General features: G+C 41.4%; 1 protein-coding gene across 2 annotated transcripts in view; it reads left to right on the top strand.

The window, feature by feature from the left end:
• The window catches only part of CEMIP (cell migration inducing hyaluronidase 1), a 141,185-nt gene that overhangs the window by 93,012 nt on the left and 21,791 nt on the right, over nucleotides 1-26,382 (top strand). For both annotated transcript variants that reach the window (XM_050967800.1, XM_050967798.1), the window contains exons 11-18: nucleotides 977-1,168; nucleotides 11,478-11,653; nucleotides 12,422-12,631; nucleotides 19,483-19,688; nucleotides 21,210-21,279; nucleotides 22,147-22,275; nucleotides 23,550-23,635; nucleotides 26,085-26,216. In XM_050967800.1, coding sequence (XP_050823757.1) covers nucleotides 977-1,168; nucleotides 11,478-11,653; nucleotides 12,422-12,631; nucleotides 19,483-19,688; nucleotides 21,210-21,279; nucleotides 22,147-22,275; nucleotides 23,550-23,635; nucleotides 26,085-26,216 — 1,201 coding nt within the window. The remainder of the gene's footprint in view (nucleotides 1-976; nucleotides 1,169-11,477; nucleotides 11,654-12,421; nucleotides 12,632-19,482; nucleotides 19,689-21,209; nucleotides 21,280-22,146; nucleotides 22,276-23,549; nucleotides 23,636-26,084; nucleotides 26,217-26,382) is intronic.

The following is a 26,382-nucleotide window of genomic DNA, read 5'->3' as shown; positions in this document are numbered from 1 at the left end:
GAAAGCAGAAATTTGATACCAAACACAATAATTCACTGGGGAAACCCTTTGATTTCCATGTTGCATTCTTTGCTTTCTTCTGATGTCTGGGTCCCTGACTGAGCACTTAGCCACAGGTAGACAGGATGGGCCAAACCAGGCCAGATGGAGCACGTCCTACTGATGTAAATGGAGGTAACCTCTATTTACTGTAGAACTGAATTTGGTCCAATGTAGCTCCTCAAGCTGATTTTTGGCTGAGATATTAGAGTGAACCCGGACAAGTCTTCAATAGGGTATCTCGAGAGAGGTTCTTGAGCACTATGTGAAATGATGTGATGTCAACAAACCTCAGTAATACTGTGCAGATACTTTGACAAGACCTGTAACAGTCTCCATGCTTCCTAAAGCATTTCACGATGGGGCAGGATTATTCCTTCAGCAAGCGAGGAGACTGTGTTTCATGCACATGCTGTTGGGAAGTAATGTTTTTCTCAAAGTAATTATTTCTTTTGCAATTATTCATTTAAGCAATACCTGCCCTCATAGTGGTCATTACATGTCATTCTTTAACGTTCATTTAGTAGGGAGATAAAGATGGAAGGCAGTTATCTTGGGGGGAAAAAAGCAGTCATTATGTTCAAAACCACTTCTGGGAGGTTTATGACTACTGTAAATAACAGTGTAGCGCAACCATAACTGCTGGAGCTAAGTAGGTGTGGTGAGTTGAGCCACTAAGGCTACATTTAAATTTAGTTAAATGGCTAGTGGAAAATCTACTCGCCAATAACTAATGAATAGGCCTTTTTTTGGTTGTTTGTTTGTTTTGTTTTTCACAAACCAAACCCAACCAAGAACGTACTTGGGAGACCTGTAACATTTATGTTGGATCAGTAAACTACTAAATTTTGTTAGTATCAAAAATGCCCAGAGAAGTTGGTGGACAATTTAAGGGTCAGTGAGCTGAATTCTCTGCCATCCCTTTTTTGCTTTCTAGTGAGACCAAAGCTTACTGTAAGCATTGATACCAACGTGAACAGCACAATCTTGAGGCTGGCAGATGATGCACGATCATGGAAAGCTGGAGATAGACTTGTTGTTGCCAGTACAGATTATTCCATGTACCAGGCGGAAGAATTCCAAGTCTTGCCATGCAGAGCCTGTGGGCCTAATGAGGTCAAAGTATCAGGTGAGGATTTATCTTGTCTTTTGCATGTTTCTATGGGCACTTTCTTCTCTCATTCATACCCAAGAAGCTCCATTTAAACCAAAGGTGTTGCAGAGATGTGAATGAGAGCTAATTTGGCCTTCAGTTTGTTGATGCTGTTGTGAAATCTGTACCTTTTTGCTATCTGAAAATCACCTGACATCTGTAAGTGATGATAGTGCCTTCAGATTTATCTGTGGGTTTTCCATCTTTCTTCCCAAGCATCCAGCTCTTGATCTTATCTCCCAAGCACTTTGCACGGTGGGCCTGAATTTATAGGATTTGATGTGCTCTAGAAGAGGATCACCTTCTGAAAAGCATAAGATGGAGTCATTTCTTATCAAAGGGAGAAGAGGAGCAGGTCATGAGAGATTTTTAAGGCTCTGTGTTATTGTAGAGTTGGTTATTTATGCCATGCAGATATATTTAGGCAGAAACACATTATCCCATTTATAAAATACTACTCTGTTAAAACCATATTTTTTAGTATCTATATAGAGCACATGACATAGTGGAGATGTGTTAACTATATATCCCTAAAGTCACGTGACCAGCCATATAATCTCAAACCACAGTGCTTGAGTAAACCAGAGTTGCTGTAGAATGCTGAGTAAATTGATCTGAGAGAGAGGAAATGGGAAGGTGGGTATAGTGATACAAAGTTTTTTTTTGTTGTTTTTTTCTCTTCTGGAGGACTAGCTCAGATCTGGAACAGGCTGCTGGCCGTGAAAAATCATTGCTGTCTAATTGTTCTTCGATGGTCTTTGTGTTCTAAATCCAGTTCAAAAAAATACAGCCACCACAAAGTGACACCTTATTGTCCATTTCAGCAGAGAGGCACAGATGTCGGGCAGAGATTTTCCAAAACACAACAAATGGCTTTTAAATCTTCCCCTGAGTCTGTCAGGTCCTCTTTCCCTTCCAGAACTTGGTTTTGGCACATCGATGGTTAGTGTGGAGATATTAGCATTAGCTACCCATTCTCTCAATAGACAGAGGACTTTCCAGTACCGTCCTTTACAACAACAAAAAATCATGTAAAAAATGTAGCATAGCTGAATGGTTATGGTGGTAATTCAGACATGTTGCATTGCCAATGAACTGCCAGTGTTTAAATAAGAGGTAATAATGGTGAGTCAGATTCATTTGAGGAGAGATTTTTAACATACACTTAATGTAAATTCATTTTGAGAAAACATACTCCCACTTAGAACAATCAGTGCACCAGGCAGTTTGCTCAGCTCTGCAACGTTAACCACTTCATGCATCATTATCTCTGATGCAGCCCTTTCTGAAGGATACAAGTGTTTCCTCCTGCACTGTTTTTTTAGAAGGGCTCTAGTCATTCATTGTTCAACAGGCAAAAAGAGGGATATTGGTTAAGCCAAAAAAAATATTATTCTGACTTTGAATTCATCATAGTCTTATGACTTAAGGTGACAAGCACTCTGAGAAAATGCAACTACCAGCTGAATATTATTCTCATGAAACACTTGAGCTGTTGGAAAAACTGCATCAATCTCTAACGGTGCAAAGTACATTGTGAGAACAATCTTGGAAAATAGTCAATAAAACAGAAGACCGCAGATTAATACATTTCTAAGACTCTTCTTGGGTCTTCCCTAATCTCTACAATTTTTATAATTTATTTATATTCATCTTCTACAACAATTTCCATTGAGTTAATATTAGGAAAGTGAATAGACGGAGAAAAAAGAAGCCATGTGATTTCAAGTAGAGATCTAAATGGAAATACTTGTTGAAGTATTTGTGCTCTGTTTCCAATTAGTTGTTAGGAGAATTTGGACATCCCTTTTATTACCACAGATGACACACAGTCTGCCCTGTCTTACACCCCTGCAACTCCATTGACGTCAATGGGATTTCTCTGGTTATATAAGTTGGGGCACAATTTGACCCAATAATAACTGCATCCAACTTTCTTATAGCAAAATCCCACACACTAAAAATAAAATGGAAGAATCCTGCATGGCTCTAATATAGTTCAGCCTAATTGAAAGGAATAATGTGAAAGATTGAAATCTCCTCCATCCTCACGAGAAGACAAGTAGGTCAAGGGACTGTCCTTGATTGTTTACAGCTGGGACTTTCACCTTGAGATCTCATTCCGTTCTTCTCTGTGACTTCATTTAAAATGACTAGCAAGCGGTGGGCCCGATGCTGCAGTGTTTAGACAGGTGAACAGTCCCATTGTATCATATTCATATAACATGCAGGATTGGGCAGAATAGACTGTGTTTTTTTTCTGTCTTCTTCCACAGTCTACTTCATTCTTCTCAGTTTTCTGTATCAGTTCCAGTGAAGGATCTTCATATAGAAAGATGTAAATGCAGTTTGAGTTAGGAACTGAGAGCTCCAAAAATCTGCTCATTGGAAGTAACAAACAAATTATAAAAATAGTTCTACTCATAATAGGTTTGTCCCCTTTAACCAGTTTGGTTTGTTGAGGTTGTTTCTTTTTTTTAACTAAACATAAATGTCAGGACTAAACTACTGAAGTGTCCATTTAACAATATGGCTGTAAGGATTTTTGTGGAACATAAATTTGGCAGAGCAAAAGTCTAATTATAATCAGTGTTCTAATATTTTAATGGACACAGCTTTGGATATTTTGCCAAGTAAGTTAAACTAGTTAGCCAGCTCATATACTATTTATATTTGACACTTCCTGCTGAGAAATTCATACTTTACTGACTACAAGTGGCTTAAGTAACAGTAAAAAGATGAATATTAGAGCACTAAGGGTGGTATTTTTAAAAGAGCCTAAGGGAATTAGCCTGCTCCCATTGGACTTCAATAGGATTTGAGTGCCTAATTCTCTTATGGTTCTTTAAAAATTCCAGCCGAAATAGCTAAAGCAGGTGCCTAAGGAACCATTCTTGCAAACACTTACTCAGGTGAGCAGTTGTATTGATTTCAAAGTTGTTACTTCCATGAGGCTCAAACTCAGAGGTCACCAGTCCCAGTAAAATGGTCATTTATTGAAATGGAACTCCTCCTCCTTCTCTCCTCCTTTGTTTAACTGTCTTCACTTGTCATTTTTATGTCTAGATGGTTTTCTGTGAGGAAATGATTAAAACTGTTTGATGTTTTATCTCTGGATTCTGCAAAACTGGGGGAACACAGTGCAAGTCAGAGGAGGGAGAGATGGAGGAAGGAAGGGTTGTGTTATTAAAGTAGGATAGGATGAAAGATCAAGTATTTCTTGTGGTTTCCCCAGGAAACCAGTCTTATCTGTATCTTTGTGGCTGCATATGAAGTTACTAACAATGCTGATAAGTTTCACCGTGGATGGAATATACATGATGAAACAACCTTTTGTGCATATACTGTACTTGATAAAGCATGATTTAAAAAAAATACTCTACTTGTGGTTGGCCTAATTACTCATATTATCCCACCCATTAGTAAATCTGTGATTACAGCTGCATCTCACACACATCTAGAATCCAACTGGTATGGTCGCAGAGACTGAATAATTGTGGAGCGTTACTGAGTTTGTTATCTGGTAATGCTAAAATATGGGAGAAGAGCTTTAGAATTAGGAACTTACCTAAGAACAGATGTGGGGACAATTTCTCCATTCCACCTCCAACACATGAGTTGGCTTATTGATCTCTTCTGCACTAAGCTGGTAGGAAAATTCTTGATCTCTTGTCTTCTAAAATATGCCAGATTCAGCCATCTTCTCAAAAGGTGTTGAGCTCGATTCTCCATTGCAGATATTTACACCAGGGCAAAGAGTGTAAAATGCTACTGTTCTTGTTTTAGTAGCACTTTGTACTAGTTTGGCCCTGTAAATAACTGCACAAGGTGCAAGGTAATGGAGAGTTGATGTCCAGGTTTGTTATATACACCCAAAAGTTTAGGTGCTGATTTAAACTCTCCATATCTTCTACAGATGTGCACCATTTAGCTCAGAAACCTCAGGAGACCATGTTTCTTGGGGGATTTATCACAAAAAGGCCCTTTCTGGCTGTCTTTTGATGCTTCTTCCTCTAGCCCTGGCAATTGTCTGGCAGCATATGTAAAGAGAAAACCCTGAGTAAATGTTAACCCAGCATTCAAAAAAGATGGGAAAAGGTTTGATTTTTAGAAATGGAGAGGAGGGAGAAATTCTTAATATTTCTCAATCAAAATTCCATCTTTTCCACCTCACACTCCCAATGCCAGATACAAGGGGTTTTGTTTCAAGGGGAATTAGGAAAAAAAAAAAAACAGTTCTCAAGAGGGAGGCATATTGGGTCATAGACAAGTGCAGGAAAAAGCCTAATATTTATAGGAAGAACTACCATGTCAGATTTATTAGCTACAGCAGAAGTACTAACAAACAATTACAGGCAATGAGATGAGCAATTGCACATTTAACCCAACAATTGAAATTAATTCAATTTATTACAACCCTCAGGAGACTAAATTATTGCGTGCCACAGGCAGAGACTAGAAAGCTCTGAGGTGCACCAGTACCGGTGGCCTCTGCAGCATCAAGCAATTGATTAAGTGAGATATTCCCAGATGATCCAGGCCCCACATTGCAGAAAATGGGGAAAAAATCCATGGCCACCGCCAAACTGACTAGGGGGGAAATTCCTTCGCAACCCTGAATATGATGATCAATTAGCCCCTGAATATGATGATCAATTAGCCCCTGAACAGGTGAGGAAGAACTAGCCAATCCAGAACCTGAGAGAGAGAATTCTCTGCACCACCTCACATAGATTAATTGGTGCCAGGGCCTGACAGTTCAGAACCCCGACGTCTCTGGGCCTGACAGTTCAGAACCCCGGCACCTCTGGGCTTGCCACATCAGTTATGAAAGTAAAAAAACAAGTGCTTGAGCCCAGGCACCTCCTTCATTGCAAATTAAGCACTGACCTCACAGCACTGTCTCAGCGCCAGCAATGGCCATCTCTGATGCTTCAGAGGAAGAAGATTTTAAAAAACAAAAAAAAACCCAAAACGCAACATAGTGTGGGGGGAGGGGAGGAAATCCCTTTCTGATCCCTGCATATGGACAACATGAGATTTTAGGAACATAAGACATGACCCGGAAGGGACCCACAGGGCTGCTGAGCCCTGCCCCTTCCCAGCATAGGCAATTCCATTATACAATCCCATTCAAATTTGTCAGGCTCTCTCGTAAAACTAATTAAGTGGCTGCATTCTGGGTGTGAGGTTCAGGGGAATTCTCCGCTGGCCAGCTACGACCAGAATAAAAATGGGAAATGCCGTCAATATATTGCAGACCAGTGAGGATTCTGCAGGAAAGAGTGTTTGCCATTAAACGTAAGCAATATAAAGAAAATGTAAATCAAACAGCCAAGGTTGTTGTGTGCAGCATTTGCTTTATGGCTATCTACCCTCGGAGCTAAGGGTGTGAGTCCCAGCTCAAGTAGACATACTCACGCTGCCTCTTATTTGAGCCAGCATGCTAAATATAGTAGTGTAGCCATGGCATGGAAAGCAGAAGCACAGGCTAGCTGCCCCGAGTTCAAGCCTGCGTGAACCCCTTCGGTGCGCAACGGGGTGGCTAACGTGTGCTGCTGCCTGTGCTAACAAAGCTACGTTACTGTTTTTAGCACTCTAGCTCCACGAGCACTAACAAGCGAATGACAGCTTGAGCTGGAAATCGCATCCCTTGCTCCAAGTGTAGACATAGCTTAAAAGATGTATCAAAAGCTCCTTGGGGAAAGGTTGATCCAAAGCCCATTGCAATCAATGGAGCAGTTCCGTTGACTTCAATATGGCTTTGGATCAGGCCCAGGATATGTGCAAGATTAAAGGTTAAAAAACCCCAAATATTTTGTTTGAGAGAAGAAACAGCCAGGAGCATCCATGAGAAATAAAATCTCTGGGAGGTCATAGAATGCAGATCTAGAGGAAATCAATTTTTAATATTGTTCTGAAATAAATTACAATTCTTTTACATCTGGATGATTATAAAGGGTGATAAGAAGTGGGGAAAGGCTTTCAGCCACATTAGATAGAACAGACTGTAGCTAATGTTGTGGTTGTATGTGCTTTGCTTGAATGCTAGAAAAATGAATAATTTTAAATATTCCATGGTGCTAATGGGGTTGAGGTCCCAAAAAACTGAAAAGCAGGGAGACTTTCTTTTTTTAATCCAAGAGGGGAAAAATCTATGAATATAAATTTAATTTGAATATTGGTTAACTTAAATAGCCAAAAATGGAAATACATACATCAGTGAAGTACATATTTTACAGATTGATAGGTTGATGGAGAGACAACCAAATGGAAAAACAGGCAGACAAATTAGTTAAACACTGTCTGAGGCTGCAATGTTTCTATCAGATTAAGGGTACAACTTTCAAAAGCACCTATAGGAACCAAAAATCCCATTTTCAGAAATGACTTAGGCCCCTGAAGATCCCATTGGGAGTTAGCTGCCTAGGTGCTTTTGAAAATCCCACGAGGTGCCTACAATTACATTCCTAAATCTGATCCCCAGGTTCCTTCTGGTTTTGATTAGAACCCAGAATCAAAGCTTGAGGGTTGCGTTCTGAAACGAAGCTCTGAATATGAACCTCCATAGAATTTAGAGTGGTTCTGATTTGCCGTTCTATTTTGCTTCTGTCTGGCCCTGGTTCAGCAAGCCATCCCTGTTCACCAAAGCACATGCTTACCTTTAAGAACATGCTTAAATCCTATTGACTTTAATGGAATTTAAGCACATACTTAATTTTAAGTGTGTGATTAATTGCATTGCTGAGTAGGGATGGATTTAAGCAGCTGCTTTGCCAAACCAGGGCCTCCGTTAGATAGACACAGACTTAAGTGATTTATTTCTGTGTATATTTGTATTTTGTTTAATTCTCTAGTGTGATGGCACATGATAAATCAAGCAAGTTTTTGATTCTGCCACACTGGCCATGCAATGTGGCTAACCACATTGCTCTGGTTATGTAAATAAGTCTCAGCTGCTGGTTGCTATTGGTGGGAGCCATCTAGCTGATACTTGACATCCCTCTGTGAGTGATGCCAGCAATACTGAGCCCTTGAAAACTGATTGTAAACTGCTTTGCATCTGGCTTCGCTAATTTTTGGACAATCACAAAAATAGCTCTGGTGTTCAAACAATGAAGCCTATGCTACAATATTCAAAGCAGCAAGTTCTCTCTCTTCTGGCCAAACCACTATCGGACTGGTTTGCAAGTCACTGACGCTGGGCTTTCATACGGCAAGTGTCCCAAATGTCACTTGTCAGCAATCTGCCTACCTCCAGCTAGCAACTCTCAGCATGCCAGCTGTAAGCAACAACTTAATTTCAAACTCAATTTACAGTGCTGCAGAGTGAGACGGTCCTGTCTCCTTGTGACCTCTAGAGCATATTTCTTTCACATCTGTCTCTGAATGTGCCCCATGAATGCCAAGTGTTTAATGGGAACCATCAGTAAAGCCCACATGCTCATTGCTATGTGGAGACGCCTCGCTTTGGTTTCCACATGGAATTTACGTTACATGAGGACTTCGGAGCAGTAGTCTCTTCCAAGAAGCATGCCCACCTTTTCTGCAGCATGGCCCAACTATTACATTGTTAAGAGGAGTGTAAAGTTCTGGCTGCTGTTACAAAAGGTGGTTTGTTGTTTTTTGAAACCGCCCGTTAAAGGCACTATTTTAGAACTACACTTTTACATTTTAAAAAGAAAGATGCAAGGCAATTTTCTTATCTCACAGCAAGCCAAGTGAGCAAAAGCATACACCCAACAAAGTTATATTTAGAAGCTGGTTAGTGAATATTTAACATTCTTGTCTGTGCTTAAATTTTGTGCATGTCTGTGCTGGAATTAAATTATATTGAATACATGCAATCATGACATTTATGCCAGAGCTCAACACTCACAAATAATAAAACAATCTGTTTTAATTGCAGTACTGCAAATCCAAGAGCTGTTCAAAATCAGATTATCTGAACTTCCCTTTGTGTTTCAGTACATAAGGGAGAGGCCAATGATGGGAGATAACTGAAAATAACATTCAAGAAAACAGCCCTACTATTGGGGCGCCCTTGATTTGCCGTGTCTCAACCATCTACCATAGAGTCTCCTTGTGTGGGGACCAGTGACAGGTCTGTGCATTGACTGATGTGCACAAACAAGGGCACTAACACCCCTTTTCAGTTAGGGTGTGTCTCTTCCAGTTGAGTGATCTTGTGAGAACTAGTGGGTCCCAGACTGATCATATGCAAAAAAAAAACACTCACACTGTAGCCTTGTGACAAAACGAGAGAACTGAGGCCAGAGCCCAAGCATGGGCCCTTACTTCTGGTCTGGGAACACTGTAGAAGCAGCACGTTCATCACATGGGTGGAGGAATTACTTTAGTTCTCTAGCAACCCTTCCAGCTGACTCAAGGAGCACTACCAATGGGCTATTCTGTTCCACATGTAGGCCTACCATTATGATGCAGGTTCACAGAGGGAAGGGGTAACGGCTGAAGGGTGATATGGCTAGCAACTGATATGGCTAACATCCCATCAAAGAATTAGTCCCTATCAGTGTTCGTCTACACTTCCTTTTTCCTCTGAACAGAGTGTAGTTGGTCCCATTTTTCACTAGAAGAGGAATAAAGTTACTAGACACAATGGGTAAAAGAGATGCTCTTCTTCTGATAATCAGGAAGCCTGTCCTGTGTCTGCAAAAAGAACAGGAGTACTTGTGGCACCTTAGAGACTAACAAATTTATTTCAGCATGAGCTTTCATGAGCTACAGCTCACTTCTTCGGATGCTGTCATTGTAATGCTTCTATGTAATAGCTTAGCACTTTTCATCCAAGGATTTCAAGGTGCTTTACAGATGGAGAAACTGAGGCAGAGAGAAATGCAAGTAATTTAGCCAGTATCAGAGCCAGAAAAGAATGTAGCTCTCCTGGCTCCCAGCACAGTGCCTTATCCCCTAAACCATGTTACCTTTCACTGGAAGGCCAAAGGAGGATAACCTGCATCAAACCGATGTCTCTTTCACTTTACGATCAAGTGAGAACATCATGTTTCATTTAAAAAGAGGCCAGGTCAATTTTTTTAGAGCCCCTCTTCCCGCATGATGATTCTGCTCAAACAGAAAGTGCCTCTCAGAGATCTCTCAGTATCAAGCCTGCCCTTTGTTTCTAATAACTGCTGTGTAGGTCTCTGCTGAAATGAAATACATGCCAGTGTAACATTCTTTATAGCACAGTGTTTACTTAGCGAGTTTATTGTCTATTTTTACTGGAATAATGTGAAATGTAGTCAGTCAAATAAGCCTTTCCTGCCTCTTTTTCTTCAAGCGAGCGGAGCCAGGAAGAAGGCATGCATCATGCATATGTTTTAATGAAATTACAGCGCTGAGATTATTTTGCTTTCTCGTTGTTCATGCTGGCTGGAATTCACCCCTTTCTAGCCAGTCCACGGAAAGTCTTTCATTCCTTGAACCCTCAAGGTAGTTAGGTGCAGCATGGCCTGTCAGGGGGCCACTGCACTTCTGCGTGAAGAGCTCCCCACCAGTTTGGACTGAGCTGGCACAGAAGGAAGCATTGAGTGTGGGCTGAGGGAGAGGCCAGTGGATCAGCATTTACAGTGGTCAAGTGGCTTGGAAACCACATGTGGGTTCTTCTAGCTCATCTGCTGGATTAGCAGCTGGGATGGGTCTCACGCTGCAGTTTATTCAGGATTTCTGCACAGAGTGGCCCAATCTGCTCCTGATGAAGGTAGCCGCAAAGCACCTACTAGTTTCTGCGGGATTTGGCCAGCAGCGACCCATGAGCCATGTCATACACCCCGAGTCTTTCCCAGTGTCCCATAATTATAGCTACCACTATGAAAAATTAATTCTGTGCTGATATAGTGCGAGGATTCCCAGTGTTCAATAGCTCTGGCACCTTGTCGCTTGCAGCTAAACTTTTCCCGATGTATCAGGCTACAGTACTAACCTAGTTGTGTTCCAGGCAGTGTAAAAATTCTTCTTTTTAGGTTACTGTATAGTCTTTTTTAAAGGTGGAGAAACTGGACACAGTTAACAGCAGCTGTTATTTTAGGGCCTACCGAATTGACCCAAGCAAACCCCACAAATCCTATGTCCTCTGTAGAGGGTATCTCTGTCAGACTTTGTGACTCTTGTGCTCTGAGCTTCCCCAGCCTTGAGGTGCCTGCCAACAGATTTTGTGGACTCAGGTGCTTAGTTCATTACTGCCGTATCCCCAACCAGCAGTAACAGTCAGCTGGTACATGCGGTGTTTACAGAATAAACATGGAAATGCATCTTGTTCCCTTAGGGAGAGCAGCCTACCTTCACATAGGAGAAGTGATCGACGGAGTGGACATGAGGGCGGAAGTAGGGCTGCTAAGCCAAAACATAGTGGTGATGGGAGAGATGGAGAGGCAATGCTATGACTATAGCAATGGTTTATGCACCTTCTTTGATTTTGACACCTTTGGGGGACACATCAAGGTATTGTATAAGTCATTTACTGATACCCTTCTACACAGAACCAAACATCATGCACCTAGTAAGGGGGCCATGACATGGCAGGGAATGTCCTGTGAGTGGAAGCCTGCAACGTAAACAAGCCCTTCCTAGAGTAGACCATAGATTCACCTCCTGCTTCTCTCTTCTTCGCAGGGCTCACCACACACCTTCAAACATTACCTTGCCAGACTGGCTGGGGCTCAGCACTCACAGGTTGCAGAGTTTGGATCCAAAATCCAGCTTCCCTAGGGTTTGGTGGTGCTCAGATCTGGGGCTTCAGTTCAAGCCCATCTAGCACAATTGCTTTATGAAAAGCATTAAATGCAAACAGGTTTGGCTGAGTTTGCAAACTAGGAAGCATCTGCTGTGCAATGGTTTATGATTACTCCAAATTCTACCCCCCTCTATCAAACATCATAGTCTAAGACTTGCTCTGCCTGACTAATATGAAACAGAGACAAGGGGAGGTGAGGTAATATATTTTATTGGACTAACTTCCATTGGGGAGAGTGACAAGCTTTCGAGCTTACACAGTGCTTGAAGAAGTAGTCTGTGTAAGCTCGAAAGCTTGTCTCTCTCCCCAACAGAAGTTGGTTCAATAGACAATATTACCTCACCACCACCCCCTTGTCTCTCTAGTATCCTGGGACAGACACTGCTACAACAACACTGCATGCAACAGTGAATAATATGAAACAAGCCGCCAGATGTTCCTACTGCCACTTAACTAGTGTTTTATTTGTTCTGCAGATTGGTCTTGGTTTTAAAGCTGCCCATATTGAAGGTTTAGAATTGAAACATATGGGCCAGCAGAGAATGGGACACTATCCAATACACTTCCACTTGGCTGGAGATGTGGATGAGAAGGGAGGCTACCACCCTCCATCCTATGTGAAGGGCGTCTCCATTCACCACACCTTCTCGCGCTGTGTCACAGTCCACGGCTCCAATGGCTTACTGGTAAGAAGCAGCGGTTTGATGACTGCCTTCCTGATCAAGATGTCATTTGATTCCCAGCCCAATTGCTGTCCCTAATAACATGAAAATGTTACTCAGGCCCCTGAAACAAGTCTCATTACTGATAGAATTGTAGAGTTAAACCAAATGCTCTTCTCTTTTGCCCTGGATTTATTGAGTGATATTAATATGAATATATTTCAACATGTGTCTAAAACACAAATCCAACATAAGAATGTAAAACCAGGGGCCAAATTTTATACATGACTCAGAGCTGATAGGGCTTTCAAATGCCATTGTTTCCCAGAGATTCCTGCAGACAATCCCTTCTACAACGGGTTGTGGAATCTATCTATAAACAAGTAGTTTACTGTTAAAGAAGGTAATCACCAGATCTAAGGTTACTTTAAATTGCTAATAAGGATTTTTGTTTGAAATTCCCATTCACAACGTAAGCTGTCAGAGACCTCTGATTTAACAGAGCTGTTTATCAGAACACTAAGGTAATCCTGTAGGTTTCCTATAGTACAACATCTATTGATCAGGTAAATTACAGCATAGGAGAGCGCATGTAATGACCACAGCAAACAGCAGCAAACTCCCTGCGCCTCTGGGCAATCACTCTACTTCAGAGTAAAGAACATAATGAAAAACATTCTCACATTTTCATAAGACTCCATCAGTACTGCTTCCTTAGGGCATGAATAGTACGTGGACTGGAGCTGAGTTTATTTCAAAAAGGCTTTGATCAGCAAAAGCACACCTTCTGTATCACTGTTATGCTAGCTCTGACAGCTTTGTCATGGAGCACCGTGTGTCGTCTTAGTGCCTTCTCAAACAGAAGCAGGTTCTGTTGATCCCATTTACCTTTAGTGTGTTCCTCAACTTTAACTTTATGTTGTTTTTAAGATTATTTTGAAAGCTGCGCACGTTAGAAATTAGAGCTAGGACCCCATGTCCGCTCCACCCAACTGCTTGTGGATATCTAGGCCCAAGGCCAAAGAGTACAGTTTGGATGTTGGTATGATACCATATAACCAACCACCATATACATTCATTTTGTGAATGTGAGAGAGAGAAACCTTGGCCCCACATTCAGAAAAGGTTCAGAAATGTGTTTTGAAAGCAGAGCTTTTAAAGGCATGTAACAAACATCAGGACTGGCTTCTCAGCTTTTCCCAAGCATCAATCCAAAACAGTGGCCTCAACATACCTGTTAGTTCCTCTGGAATACCACATTTTTCCTGTGTTGGCACCACATGTGAAAAAAAGAATCCGAGCCAATATACAAAAGTGTTTTTAACAGGTCTTTAACCAGCCAAGATCTCAACCCTATGCATAAGAGATCAGTGTTTTAACATGAGACCACCAGCATACCATGCCACTGGCTGTGTCAAATGATGGTCATTGAGCATTAGGAATTTTCCCAGTATATCACTGATATTTTTTAAAAACCTGCACTAATTTTTCATTGAACCATTGTAAGAACTTGCAGTGTTCAAGCTCAACATTTTTCATCCCTTATTTTGTTTTCAACAGGATCCTAAAATCTGCTGTAGACTTGGTTTCTGAAAAATCTGGCCCACTTTACCTTGTCTAAATTTTATTAGGCATCCAAGGTGTATAGCTGCTTTCCAATTTAAAGCCATCCATCTAGCAGCTCAGTGCAGCTAAGAATGTAACTAACACACAGCCTGGAAGAAGAGAATTGCCAGGAGTCTGTTTGTCAAGTAATGAGAAAGTTCCTAATAATGGCACCATAAACACATCTTCTAGCTATGTGGTGGTTGCACAGCTGTTGATTAGCAGAGGGATGACTAAAACCTCAGCTCTGATTCTAATTTTAAACCCTGTGTCTCTATTGACTGATGCTTCTTCTTCCTGCCAAACCAAATACCCAGAGAGTGGCATTTCACAGGTCAGCTGGGTGGATTTATACTGGGTATTTGGAAATTTTCAGTCCCTTGTGCCTTTTCCAAATGAAAACCATGTCATTGTGACTAGGAAATACTGTAAAAATCCCTGTTCTCAGGCTTTTCCAGCCAAGACAGCAATGATGAAATGCAGACAGGCTGATGTGACCGAAGAAAACTGCTTAATTCTGGTGGTGTTACTCAACAACTGTGATTCTTTGAGGGGCCTTGGAGTTTGTTCCATGGCAAGTTATTTAAAAGAATCCTCCACTAAAAGAGAAATGCAACTATAAAAAAAACCCTACATTGATAATTTAATCTGTTTATTGTTTTACTTTAAAAAATGTATAATTTACTAATCTACACTCATTACCTCCAAACAATTGATTTTGCACATTTTATTTTGGCTGCATGTTTGTTGCCCTCGGTTGAAATGAAATGCCTCGTGAAATAAATTCCATGCTGTGCAGTCTAGCTGTTTGTCCCATTGCATCACAAAAGAGGATTTCTAAAAGTTTGATAAACTACACAGATGTAGTTCATTTCAATTAAAAATGCATTCAGTCTTATTACCCTATAATTGGACATATACCCCGAGCAATTCCTCCTCAGCTGATCCTGCAGCGTGCTCTTCTGCTATGAAATCTAGTTTTCTTTCCCTTTTGAGATACTACCGGAAGTCACAAAAACATGGCCAAACCTCCAACAAGGAAAGTATTGTTGTTATTGCCTGCACTTCTAAGATGGTCTTCACTGTAGTATCTGGGCACCATTTATTTAAGTTAGCTAAGTTATAGAAGAGAAAATCTGGAAACAGTAATCTCCTGCCCGCTTCTCCTCACATATCATTCAATGCCTCTGTGAGCAGATAGACCCAAGGCATAACCTGCCAGGAGACCAGTTGCCTTGGTGATCTTTGAATGAACTAGTCTCTTAGTAGACACACAAAAAAAAGTTGCTGGAATATTAGGCCTCGAACCAGCAAAGCACTTGATCAGATGATTATCTTTAGGTATGTGAGTGGTCCCATTGACTTCCAGTATTTCCATTGGTTTCAATGGGACAACTTACAGGCCTATAGTTAAGGGCTTGCTTAATGCTTTAGTGAATGAGGGGGAAGGCACTTGGGTATTTTGTTAACAGTTAAGTCATTGTTAAAGCAGCTTGGAGATTTTCATGCAGACTCCTCACTGGTCTCTCAGGTTACTAGTGTCACAAATTATTTTGCTTTTAGCACCCTTGGCAGCAGGCTCAGAAATGTCAACACTGTAAAATATTAGAAAGAAAAAATAAACAGATGTCATTGTTTGCTCCTGGTGGCAGAGTTTTCTTCCCGTGCATTTACACACTGATGCTGAAAGCCTGTCTCTCGTCAATAAATAAATAGCTGTGGCTGGCTCGAACCAAATATGTTCTACACTTGTCCACAAGCATATGTTCACTTTAAGGGCATAGATGGCCCTTCACAAACCAAACTGGTTGAAATGGCCTTGTTGCCGTAATTATGTAATTGAAAATGTCCATGATTGCAGCAATATGCTGGCCAACTTTCCCTCTCCATTATACCACTGCAACCCCATTGCTCAAATTCTGCTGCTACTTACACCCTGGTCAGAGCCACTGAACTGGCCCATAGTGTGTAGGCTGAAATGGAAGCTGTTATCAAGGATGCACATTAAATGAAGGCTGATAAAACTGTCTGGCAGAACTCGAGAGAGCTGTGCTGCTGGGGATAAGCAGCAATGTTATCTAACTGCTATAGTGATATCTGCTCTCAGTAATCCAACTGCACTACTTGGCAATGGCTTTATTTAAAAGGGCACTGTCAAATCTAGCCATAAATCACACTGTTAAAATAAGCATATAGGCTAATTGTAAGGTTTTTGTGAAATTTAATTTTCCCCCAATGCATTTTTTTAACAAATAAACCTTGTCCAGCAGTTCCCAAACTTTTCAGCCCTGTGCTGATGCATGAGAATCTGAAAATGAAACAGTTCCACATTTGTCAGTTTCCAGTCTGAGTCATCCCAAGGGCCAGAAATAGGAAAAATAATGAATCAAGTAAAGAGTGACAAGTAAATCAGCTGGTGTAAATCAGTGTAGCTACTTTGACTTCAGTGGAGCTATTCTGACTTACACCAGCTGAGGATCTGGCCCCAGAGCCAGAATCCTACATTAGGATATCTGCCAAAGGAGATGATACAGCACAGCATTCCAGCCTATGCCAATATATTGGCTTCCCTCTTACAATACTAGCAGATGTTTACATCTGCAATGGTACTGAACATTTACAGGTTTCAGAGTGGTAGCTGTGTTAGTCTGTATCAGCAAAAACCACAAGGAGTCCTTGTGGCACCTTAGAGACAAACACAGTTGTAGTCTCTAAGATACCCCAAGGACTCCTCGTGGTTTTCGCTAAACCTATACAGGGATTTGTTGTTCCCTAGCCATGTTCTAAGTAATACGTCAGTTTTTCACTTTTCAGTCCTGATATATTAATTACACCAATACAGATCTAGTTCCAGAGTTCACTGGTGTGATGAATTGGTGTAGTAGGTAGCTGAGGAATTATTTGAGAAGTCACTTGTCAGCTTTCAGCAGCTAAACACTCCAGAAACACCATATATGTGTCTCTAAAGCGTTGCCAGTGTACTCAGGAAAAATAATAGATTTACACAGCTGGTCAGTTGCAGTTTTGGCATCCCTGTGACTAAAGGCCTTGCTGATGTAAAGGTATGGTGATACTCCTCTTGAGGATAATTAGTTAATTTTCCTGAAATGTTCTAGTATCCAATAGGTGTTTCTAACTGCAAGGCTCGCAAATTTCATGCTTTCCAAGATGGGATTATTAAAATGGTACAGCACATTCATTTTACACTGAAATACTGGTGGTGTTAGACTTGCTTGGCTATCTAATTGAATTGAGAAAGCAACAAATTTCAGAGAAGTAATTTAATAGAATGTATTACACTGCATGTAATTTTAACAATCTTTAATTTACTGTGATTTGTGTTCAGAAGCTTGAATATTTATACTGGATCATGGGCTATGCATAATACATGTGTTTGCACATGGCAGTGTGTAATAGATCTGGCAGGCAAAGTATTCTGCCTGAGTGTATATATTTAACCATTTCAAGTTCAGCCCTGGAAATTGGTTCCCCTTGGCTGAAACCTCTGAGATAAAGAGCAGAGAACTCTTCAAAAGTGTCTACATCCATTTTCAAAAGTGATGTAGATATCTAGGAGCCCAAGACTCATTTAAAGTCAATGGAACTTGGTCTGTCAAGAGCTTGAATCAGTTCTAAAAATGGGTCTTAGGTAGAACGGGTTGCAAAGTTTTCAACAAAACTTCCTCCTGCTGGAAAAGCTGTTTTATCTGAACCAGTGGTTTTCAAACTGGGGCCGCCACTTGTTCAAGGAAAGCCCCTGGTGGGCCGGACCGGTTTGTTTACCTGCCGGGTCTGCAAGTTCGGCCGATCAGGCTCCCACTGGCTGCGGTTCGCCATTCCAGGCCAATGGGGGCTGCAGGAAGTGGCACGGGACAAGGGATTTCCTGGCTGCCGCTTCCCGCAGCACCCATTGGCCTGGAGCAGCAAATCGCAGCCAGTGGGAGCCGTGATTAGCCGAATCTATGGACCCGGCAGGTAAACAAACTGGCCCGGCCCGTCAGGGGCTTTCTCTGGACAACTGGTGGCCCCAGTTTGAGAACCACTGGTCTAAACTGAACTGTTTGGTTGAAATGTCTTTGGTTTCCACACAAACCTCATCAGGAAGATCTGGCTGGAGATGGCAACCTCAGAATAATCAGTAGCCCAGAGCTTAGGGTACTCACCTGGGGTGTGGGAGAGCCATGTTCAAGGACCTGCTCTGAATCTGGCAAAGCAGAGACTTGAGCCTGGGTCTCCCATTCCATGTTCCAGAGTTCATTTCAGTGTCTCCTGTTGGTGCTGTTCCACTTTGTATAGACAAATGAGTATTCATTGGGCCAGGGAGAGGGGGTACCAGGCAGAGCAGTGAATTGACATTGGATCTCCCACATCCCATGGGAGTTTTCTATCATCTGGTGGTTCTGGAGATCTCTTGCTCTCCCCCACTGTTCACAAAGAACTTGGAAAGGTCTCAAGTTTGTTCCACATCAGAACAAAAAACATTCTGAAACCTCAGCGTTTTCCATGAAATGGAAATTATGTTTTCCACCCAGCCCTGGTTTTAGGCTCCTAAGTCATTTAGTTGCTTCTGAAAATTTTACTTCAGATCTTCAACTGGGATAAATCAGCACAGCTCTGCAAGAGACAATAGGGCTGCAGTGTGAACTACATGTGAACTGCAGGGTTTTCAATGGAACTATGCTGATTAACACCAGCTGGTTTGTTTCAATATCAAGTAAAGCTCTTGTCATCAGTTGGAAAAAGGGTCAGGTCAGACCTAAAACAACTCAGCCTGTCCAGTAAACAACTAGCAGCATCTCTGATAGCCTGGAAAAATATTTTTTTTTCACTTCAGGGGATACATTTTAGTCCATCAACCTCGCTGTTTGTGTAACTGTGCACAAAGATGAATGAGCCCAGATGTGGCTTAAATATCTGATGTCCCCCCCATTCCCATCTCTTTGTCTTCTCAAGTTTGTTGTCTTTTATTATAATATTATCACTTGCTCGACCTGCAGATTATGGCAGAGTGTAATTAGCATTTCATATGAAATGGCAAATTCTAATTAAATCTTAAAAACTTACACTATCACTTAATATGTAAATTCATTGGGACAAGGACCGTCTTTATGCTCAACGTGGTTGTACAGCTCCTGATACAATAGGGTCCTGGTCTCTGACTGAGGCTCCACAGTAAAATAATAATAATTAATAGCATTAGTATTATTTATTATTATCTCTAAGTGGCTGGAAAACTAAATCTGAATGCAGCTCCATTTTTGTACATGCAGATTAAGGACGTTGTGGGCTACAACACCCTGGGACACTGCTTCTTTACTGAGGATGGGCCAGAGGAACGCAACACATTTGATCACTGCCTTGGACTGCTCGTTAAACCTAGCACTCTTCTGCCATCTGACCGAGACAGTAAAATGTGCAAGATGATTACAGAAGGGGCATACCCAGGGTACATCCCCAAACCCAGGCAGGATTGCAAGTAAGTGGAAATCTTTTTATTTTTGTTTGTTTGTTTTTTTCCCTCGCCTTGTAGGATTTAACTTTTTTTATCCATGAAACACAGGACTGGGTGTGTATAGTTGAGTACTCTGCTTTCGGGAATATGGGTCATGTGCTCAAAAAGATAGGGTGGCTTTCTCTGCAGGATGTTTCCATTCTATTTATACATTTACACAGGCAGGGTATAATTTTGCTTAGTATTTTTAGTGTAAGGTCAACTAAAGTGCCTGTTATCACAGATATTCTTGCATGCATCCCTTTCAAACTGCAATATGAAGACAAATGGCCCTGACTCTGCATTGCACTGCACTCTGCACTGTAAGAGAGTAAACTCAGACCGAAGAGTTGAATTCAGTGTAGTTCAGCAAGACCTTGGAACGTGGCTATGGAATATCAAAGATTGGCTAAGCATAAAGTCCCTACTACTAATCACTATATAAGTGAGTGCATGAAAGTCTTAAAGCCCGTTTCTATTTGAGGCAAACTCTAAGCCCAGCCTGGCAAACCGCTGAGTGCCTCCTAGAAGGTGCTAAGCAACTTCATCTCCCATCTTGCAAGATCCAATCTTCTAATGTGTCTTTTCAGATCCACAAAACCTCAACAGGGCAGATTTATGGGATGGATCTCGGGAGTGGTTGAAATGAAAAGCTCTTTAGTCAGAGTTCTTTTTGCAGTTTATCCCATTACTCTGTAAAGTTTGACTTAGATGAAGTATAGGAGAAACATGGCCAGCATGGCTGCCCTCTCTGTCTATGAACCCCCACAATCAATGCACGCATTCTGGAGCTATGGTTTCACTGATAACCACGGCTAACTAACAGCAAGTTTTAGGCTTTGTGACATCAGAGGGCTAACTCCTTTTTTTTTTTTTCCCCCAGCTTCTGACTGAATTTTTAAATAAAATTATAGGGCCAGATTCTGTCCATTTTTACACATGTTGCCTTGTACCTTACTCTGTGAATAGTCCTCTTGATTTCAGTGGGAGTATTCAGTCTAAGAATGGATATGAGAATCTGGCCATGGACTGAGAAGCCAGTGGGGAATGGTAGTGAAGCACAGTAGCATGTAGAAAGGGCAGATGCCAGAGGATTGCTATGAAAAGCCCTTAGAAACACTTTGTCAAAACCCTGGCTAAACCAGTCTCCAGGGAACCTGGAGCCCCATTGTAGGGCTTTTCTTGTCTATAACTTGTGCAATGACACATTTACCTTATCATGAAATATAATTGACAGCTAACAGCTTCATACCAGGGTTGGGATTTCAGTAGAAATTCTTCATTTAATTCCTGAGGTCTTTAAAGATAAGGCCATTTTTGCTGCATCTGCAGATGATGGTGACAACTGTGATATAATGAGAAAGAAACCCTGGTTGCTACACCCTCTAGGCAGTAGCTTATCTGCTTTATGATCTGACCTGCCTGTACTGTATGCAATGGAATGCTAACTCCTTTGTGTGCGCTTCGGGTGTCATTTTCATGCTCTTCTTTGTTCTTGAACTGCAGTGCTGTATCCACCTTCTGGATGGCCAATCCACATAACAACCTTATAAACTGTGCAGCTGCAGGATCTGAAGTGAGTACAAAGGTTTCTTATTCGGGAAAATTCAGAACAACTGCAAAAGACCTGCAACTTTTGGTTTTCACTGTTTTCACTGCTCGGGCATTTCTAAAAGCTATATATTGATGCAGCTAGTGCTGCAAATGCAATCTCCTTTGCTTCACCTGCCCATTTCTGGCCATTTGCTGAAGTTAGGGACTGCAGATCTGGATTACTTTTAACAAAATTCCCAAACCAGAGCCTGTACAAATTTAAGACCCAACCTTCCTACTCCCATTAAGTCAATGGCAAAGCTCCTATTGGTTGCAATGGGGACAGGCTCAGTCCTAAACCGGTACTTGAATGGTATGTAGGGCTGTGACATTTAAATCCATGCTAATGCTAATTCTACAGAAACTCTAACTCTAACTCAGCTCAATTATCTTTGTTTGTTTGTTTTTAATTGAAAAAATAAACAAACTGAAGTATGTTGCCCAAAGTTTCTAAATCTCCATGCTTAAATGTAGGCACCTATATCAATTTTGAGCACCTAAATAAGTGGTCTGATTTTTCAATGGTGCTGAGTGCCTGAAGCTCTCATTGATGAAAGTAGGGTTTGTGGGTGCTCAGCACCTCAGAAAATCAGGCCAGTTTACTTTTAGGTGCCTCAGTATGGATGCTGGAGGCTAATTTTAGGTGGCCTGGAAATGCTGGCCCTAACTGCTTTTGTGTGTGGTGGGGGCGAGGGGGTCTTTTCCGTATAGTTACAGAGCAATACCACCTAGTGTTGTGTGTCCTGAAATCTGCTGGCTTTCACTTTGCACCATTTCCTGGTAAGCCCCTGTACTAATGTAAATCTGTAAAGTTCAAGTGAAGGCTCACGCTGTGTATTCCCTTTTGCAGGAAACAGGGTTTTGGTTTGTTTTTCATCATGTGCCTACGGGCCCCTCAGAAGGAATATATTCTCCAGGCTACACTGAGCACATTCCAATGGGGAAATTCTACAACAATCGGGCACATTCCAACTACCGAGTGAGTCTGCACGCAATGAAAACTATCTTCATGTCTAAAAACACCACTCGATTTCTCCAGCTTTCTGAACCTGCAAGCTATTAAGTCCTGTGATTTCTGATTCACAACAAGCAACTGCAAACTAATTTTCAGCATATGTATCACAAACAAAGTGGCTTGTTTGCTGGTATAATATAATTACAGATTCTGTTTACATTGGATTCACTTTACTATTCTTGGGCTAAAGGCTAAACTTTCTCATGGGACATTGGGAGATAAGAGGGTCTTATTTTCACTCCTTTCCACCAGGTCATCGGTCTGCTTTTGCTCTTCTAAAACGGCACTGCAAGCTGCATCTTTTGGCAGCTTGCCTGGTTATGGATCATTGCTGCCAATGTTAGCCATTGATCAAATAGCATCTGGTAGACAAAATATTATAAGCTCAGTCTAATCACTTTCTAAATCTCTTTACTTATTCAGCCCAGACATACTACCCTAGGAAACTGTACACTGAGCTTCTGAGCCTTCATCTGTTACTTAATATCTTTAGATTGCAGCACGTATTTAATTGGCTAGCGAGATGGGTTGAACAGGTGCTGGAAAACACAAGGGGCTTTTTAAGGGGCTGCAGACAGAAGGTGGTAGAGTGGACAGTCCTCCTGTTTCTCATGCCACTTGCAGAAACAGTAACCTTGAAAGTGGGCCATGCTGAAATGATGCATTATAGGACACAGAGAGTGGCTGATGCTATGACACAATTCTCAGATGTACATCTTCTAGGAGCAGCACTTCTGGGCAGGATTTCACAGCCAGGTTGCTTGACTATCAACAGGAATGTATTTTTACTTAGCAAGGGGCTGGTATTTCAATTCCACTCTAACTGGAGTGGTAATAATTCTAATAAAATACAAATATATTTTTCTGGAAAGCCATCTTGTTAGCTAAAGATTCTCCAAAAACATAAGGCACCTACCCAAGTCAGAGAGAGCTAGTAACTTTGAAGAGAGTGACGTTTTGCTTAAGTGATCAGGATAAATCTAACAAATTCTGGTCCTTCTTAAAAATCTTTGCTTTGTACTATAAATATTGCACCATCTTTCATTGGTGTTGGTCTAGGTGGTCTTTTAAATGTAGAAGGCGAGATCCTCAGCTGGTGTAAATCAGGATAATGCCTTTGACTTAAAAAAAAACCCCTTGATGTTTTACACCAGCTTGAAGATTTGGCCCAGAAACTTAAAATGACATCATCATTTTCAAGTGTATAAATACATCACAAAGTTCTTTTTCCTCCCCAGGCTGGCATGATCATTGATAATGGAGTCAAAACCACACCAGCATCTGCTAAAGACAAAAGGCCTTTCCTGACACTGATTTCTGGGAGGTAATGCATTGTCCATGGTTTGATTTGGAAAGTTATGTGTATAACACAGTTTGAGGGCTGGATCCTGCTCCCCCTGGAGTCAATGGGAATTTCTTCATTGTTGTCAGTAGATGTTGTATAAAATTCCTAATGAGCAAAAGGCTTCACTTTCCCCTTACCATCAATGGGGTGTGGCCTACCTGTTCCATTGCAGTCCGACACTCTCCATAAATCACATTGGTGGGTTTGGTACTTCCCACACAGCCAGGTACAACCACAGTAGTTGATTTTTACAAGCTAGCTGGTGAGGAGTGTAAACTCAATCCATTAGAGTGATTGTTTTAAAACCCCTGATAATACCTCAGAATTCTACTGAGGACTGTTCTACACTGGAAAGTTAAGTTAACCGAGTTACATCATTCAGGGATGTGGAAAAATCATGGCCTTTAAGAGAGAGAGAGAGAGAGAGAGAGAGTTAAGCTCACCTAAACCCCAGGGTATACAGTGCTAGGTCTACAGCATAATTCTTGGTCGACCTAACTACCGCCTCTCAGAGAGGTGGATTTACTATAGCGACAGAAGAACCCCTTCCATTGCTGCAGTAAGCATCTACATCAGAGATTTTGATGTTGCCTCTTCATATACCGGAATATGTGCCTTGGAAAACTGGCTATGGCATATACACAAAGTAGCTGATTCCAAAAAGTTTGTGCCTTCCAATTTGAAGGCTGGAATGAGCCCTGAAAGCTTAGCAATTAAAGAGTGTTGCTGAATGACAGTCAGACTTCCTGGAACAGATTCTATGTTGCGTAGAACTGTTGTAAATTGAGAATAACTCCATAGACTTCATATTCTGCTTTCTGTTAGAGAAGTATAAATCCATGCTAACTCCTACTTCCAAGAGTTATTCCAGACATACACTGGTATAAATGAGACAGAATCCATCCGAAAGTGAATGTTTGTTAGTGTCTAGAGAATTCACTGGGATCTGTGATTTCACCATGAATACCAAGTGACATCATAATGATGAAGCCGGCAAAGTGATGTTCATTTGTTGGACCCTTATGATCATTATGCTCAATTTAGGTTGATGTGATGGCTTATTAAGTGAAATAAAATGCTGTTGAATATCTGTTAATGATTTGACAGCCTGGCCTCACTCCACATTTCTGACCCATGAAGTTTAATCTCAGTGCTGCCCGTTACTGGCACTGACATGGATGCCAATCTGTCAGGTTTTTCTAAACTGCATTGTATTTGACAGAAGACACTTAGGGCTTGTCTATATTACCCACTGGATCAACGGGCAATGATCGATCCAGCAGGGATTGATTTATCGTGTCTAATCTAGACACGATAAATCAACTGCCAAGCGCTCTCCTGTTGACTCCCATACTCCGCCAGGATGAGAGGCGCAGGCGGAGTCGACAGGAGAATGTAAGTAGATCTGAGTACATCGACTTCAGCTACATTATTCACGTAGCTGAAGTTGTGCAACTTAAATCGATCCCCAGGCCTTAGTAATGATAAGGATAGCTGCCCCCGAAGAGCAGGAATAAATGACACCCCAACATGCAGTGTAGTTGTAGCTGTGCTGGTCCCAGGATATTAGAGAGACAAGGTGGATGAGGTAATACCTTTTATTAGACTAACTTCTATTGGTGAGCGAGACGAGTTTTTGAGCTACACAAAGGTTGATACAATAAAAGATATTACCTTACCCACCTTGTCACCCAATTTAACATCTTTCTATCCAAGCTTACACAAATGCTGTCACCCAAGTGCAGGCTGACAGACAACAACTGTGGAAATGCTTTACTGCTGTTTCCATTTATCCCTGCTTTTTTCCTCCATGACTCCCCAGATCATCATTTCATCATGTGTGAGAGCCTGCGAGCTAATAAATCTCATTATTAGTGGCCTGGGTGACTTATGGTAGGAGCAGCAAAGAAGATGTCATCATGGTCTCCTCAAAATGCTTTCACTTTTATACCATCTTTGCTTTTCCACACAATGCGCAGTTAGCCTGCGGAACTCACTGCCACAATATGTCCATGTGGCCAAGAGTTGAGCAGTATTAAAAGAAAAGAATTGGACATTTGTATAGATAATAAGAATCTCCAAAGTTATAGTTGAGAGGATTTTAAATAATCCCAGGAGTTAGAAAGGATACAGTGTCATGCTTTGGGACATAAACCAACATTTAGCTAAAGGAAGAAACTTTTCCTGGACGGGTTATTTCACGACTGACTATTGGAGATTTTCTCATCCATTCCTGGTAGTTGGTACTGGCCACTGTCAGAGAGAGGCTACAGGACTGGATGGTCCATAGGTCTGATTCAGCCTGACAATTCCTGTGTTTAGCAGAAATAATCCCACCAAATGTTTAACAAGTCAATACAGCAGTTGAATCTCACTGGGGTAGACTGCCTTCCACTGACAACAGTTTCTGCTCTTCTTATATTTACAGATATAGTCCACACAAAGATGCTGACCCTTTGAAGCCTAGGGAACCTGCGATAATTGAGCGCTTTATTGCATACAAGAACCAGGAACATGGGGCCTGGCTGAGGGGTGGAGACGTATGGCTGGATGACTGCCAGTGAGTTTTGCCTTATTTCAACCCTCGGAGTTCAACTCCGTGTTTATGGCAAGCATAGCTGTGGTTAGACTATTTATATCGCTTTGCACCTTGCATATGGTGATGATTAAAATAAAAACAAAACGTTAAGAAAATACAGGCATTATTTTACACAAACAAAACCTGT

Source organism: Gopherus flavomarginatus, chromosome 9, assembly GCF_025201925.1.
Source record: "Gopherus flavomarginatus isolate rGopFla2 chromosome 9, rGopFla2.mat.asm, whole genome shotgun sequence".
NCBI lineage: Eukaryota > Metazoa > Chordata > Testudines > Testudinidae > Gopherus > Gopherus flavomarginatus.
This window is presented reverse-complemented; position numbering and strand designations above follow the sequence as displayed.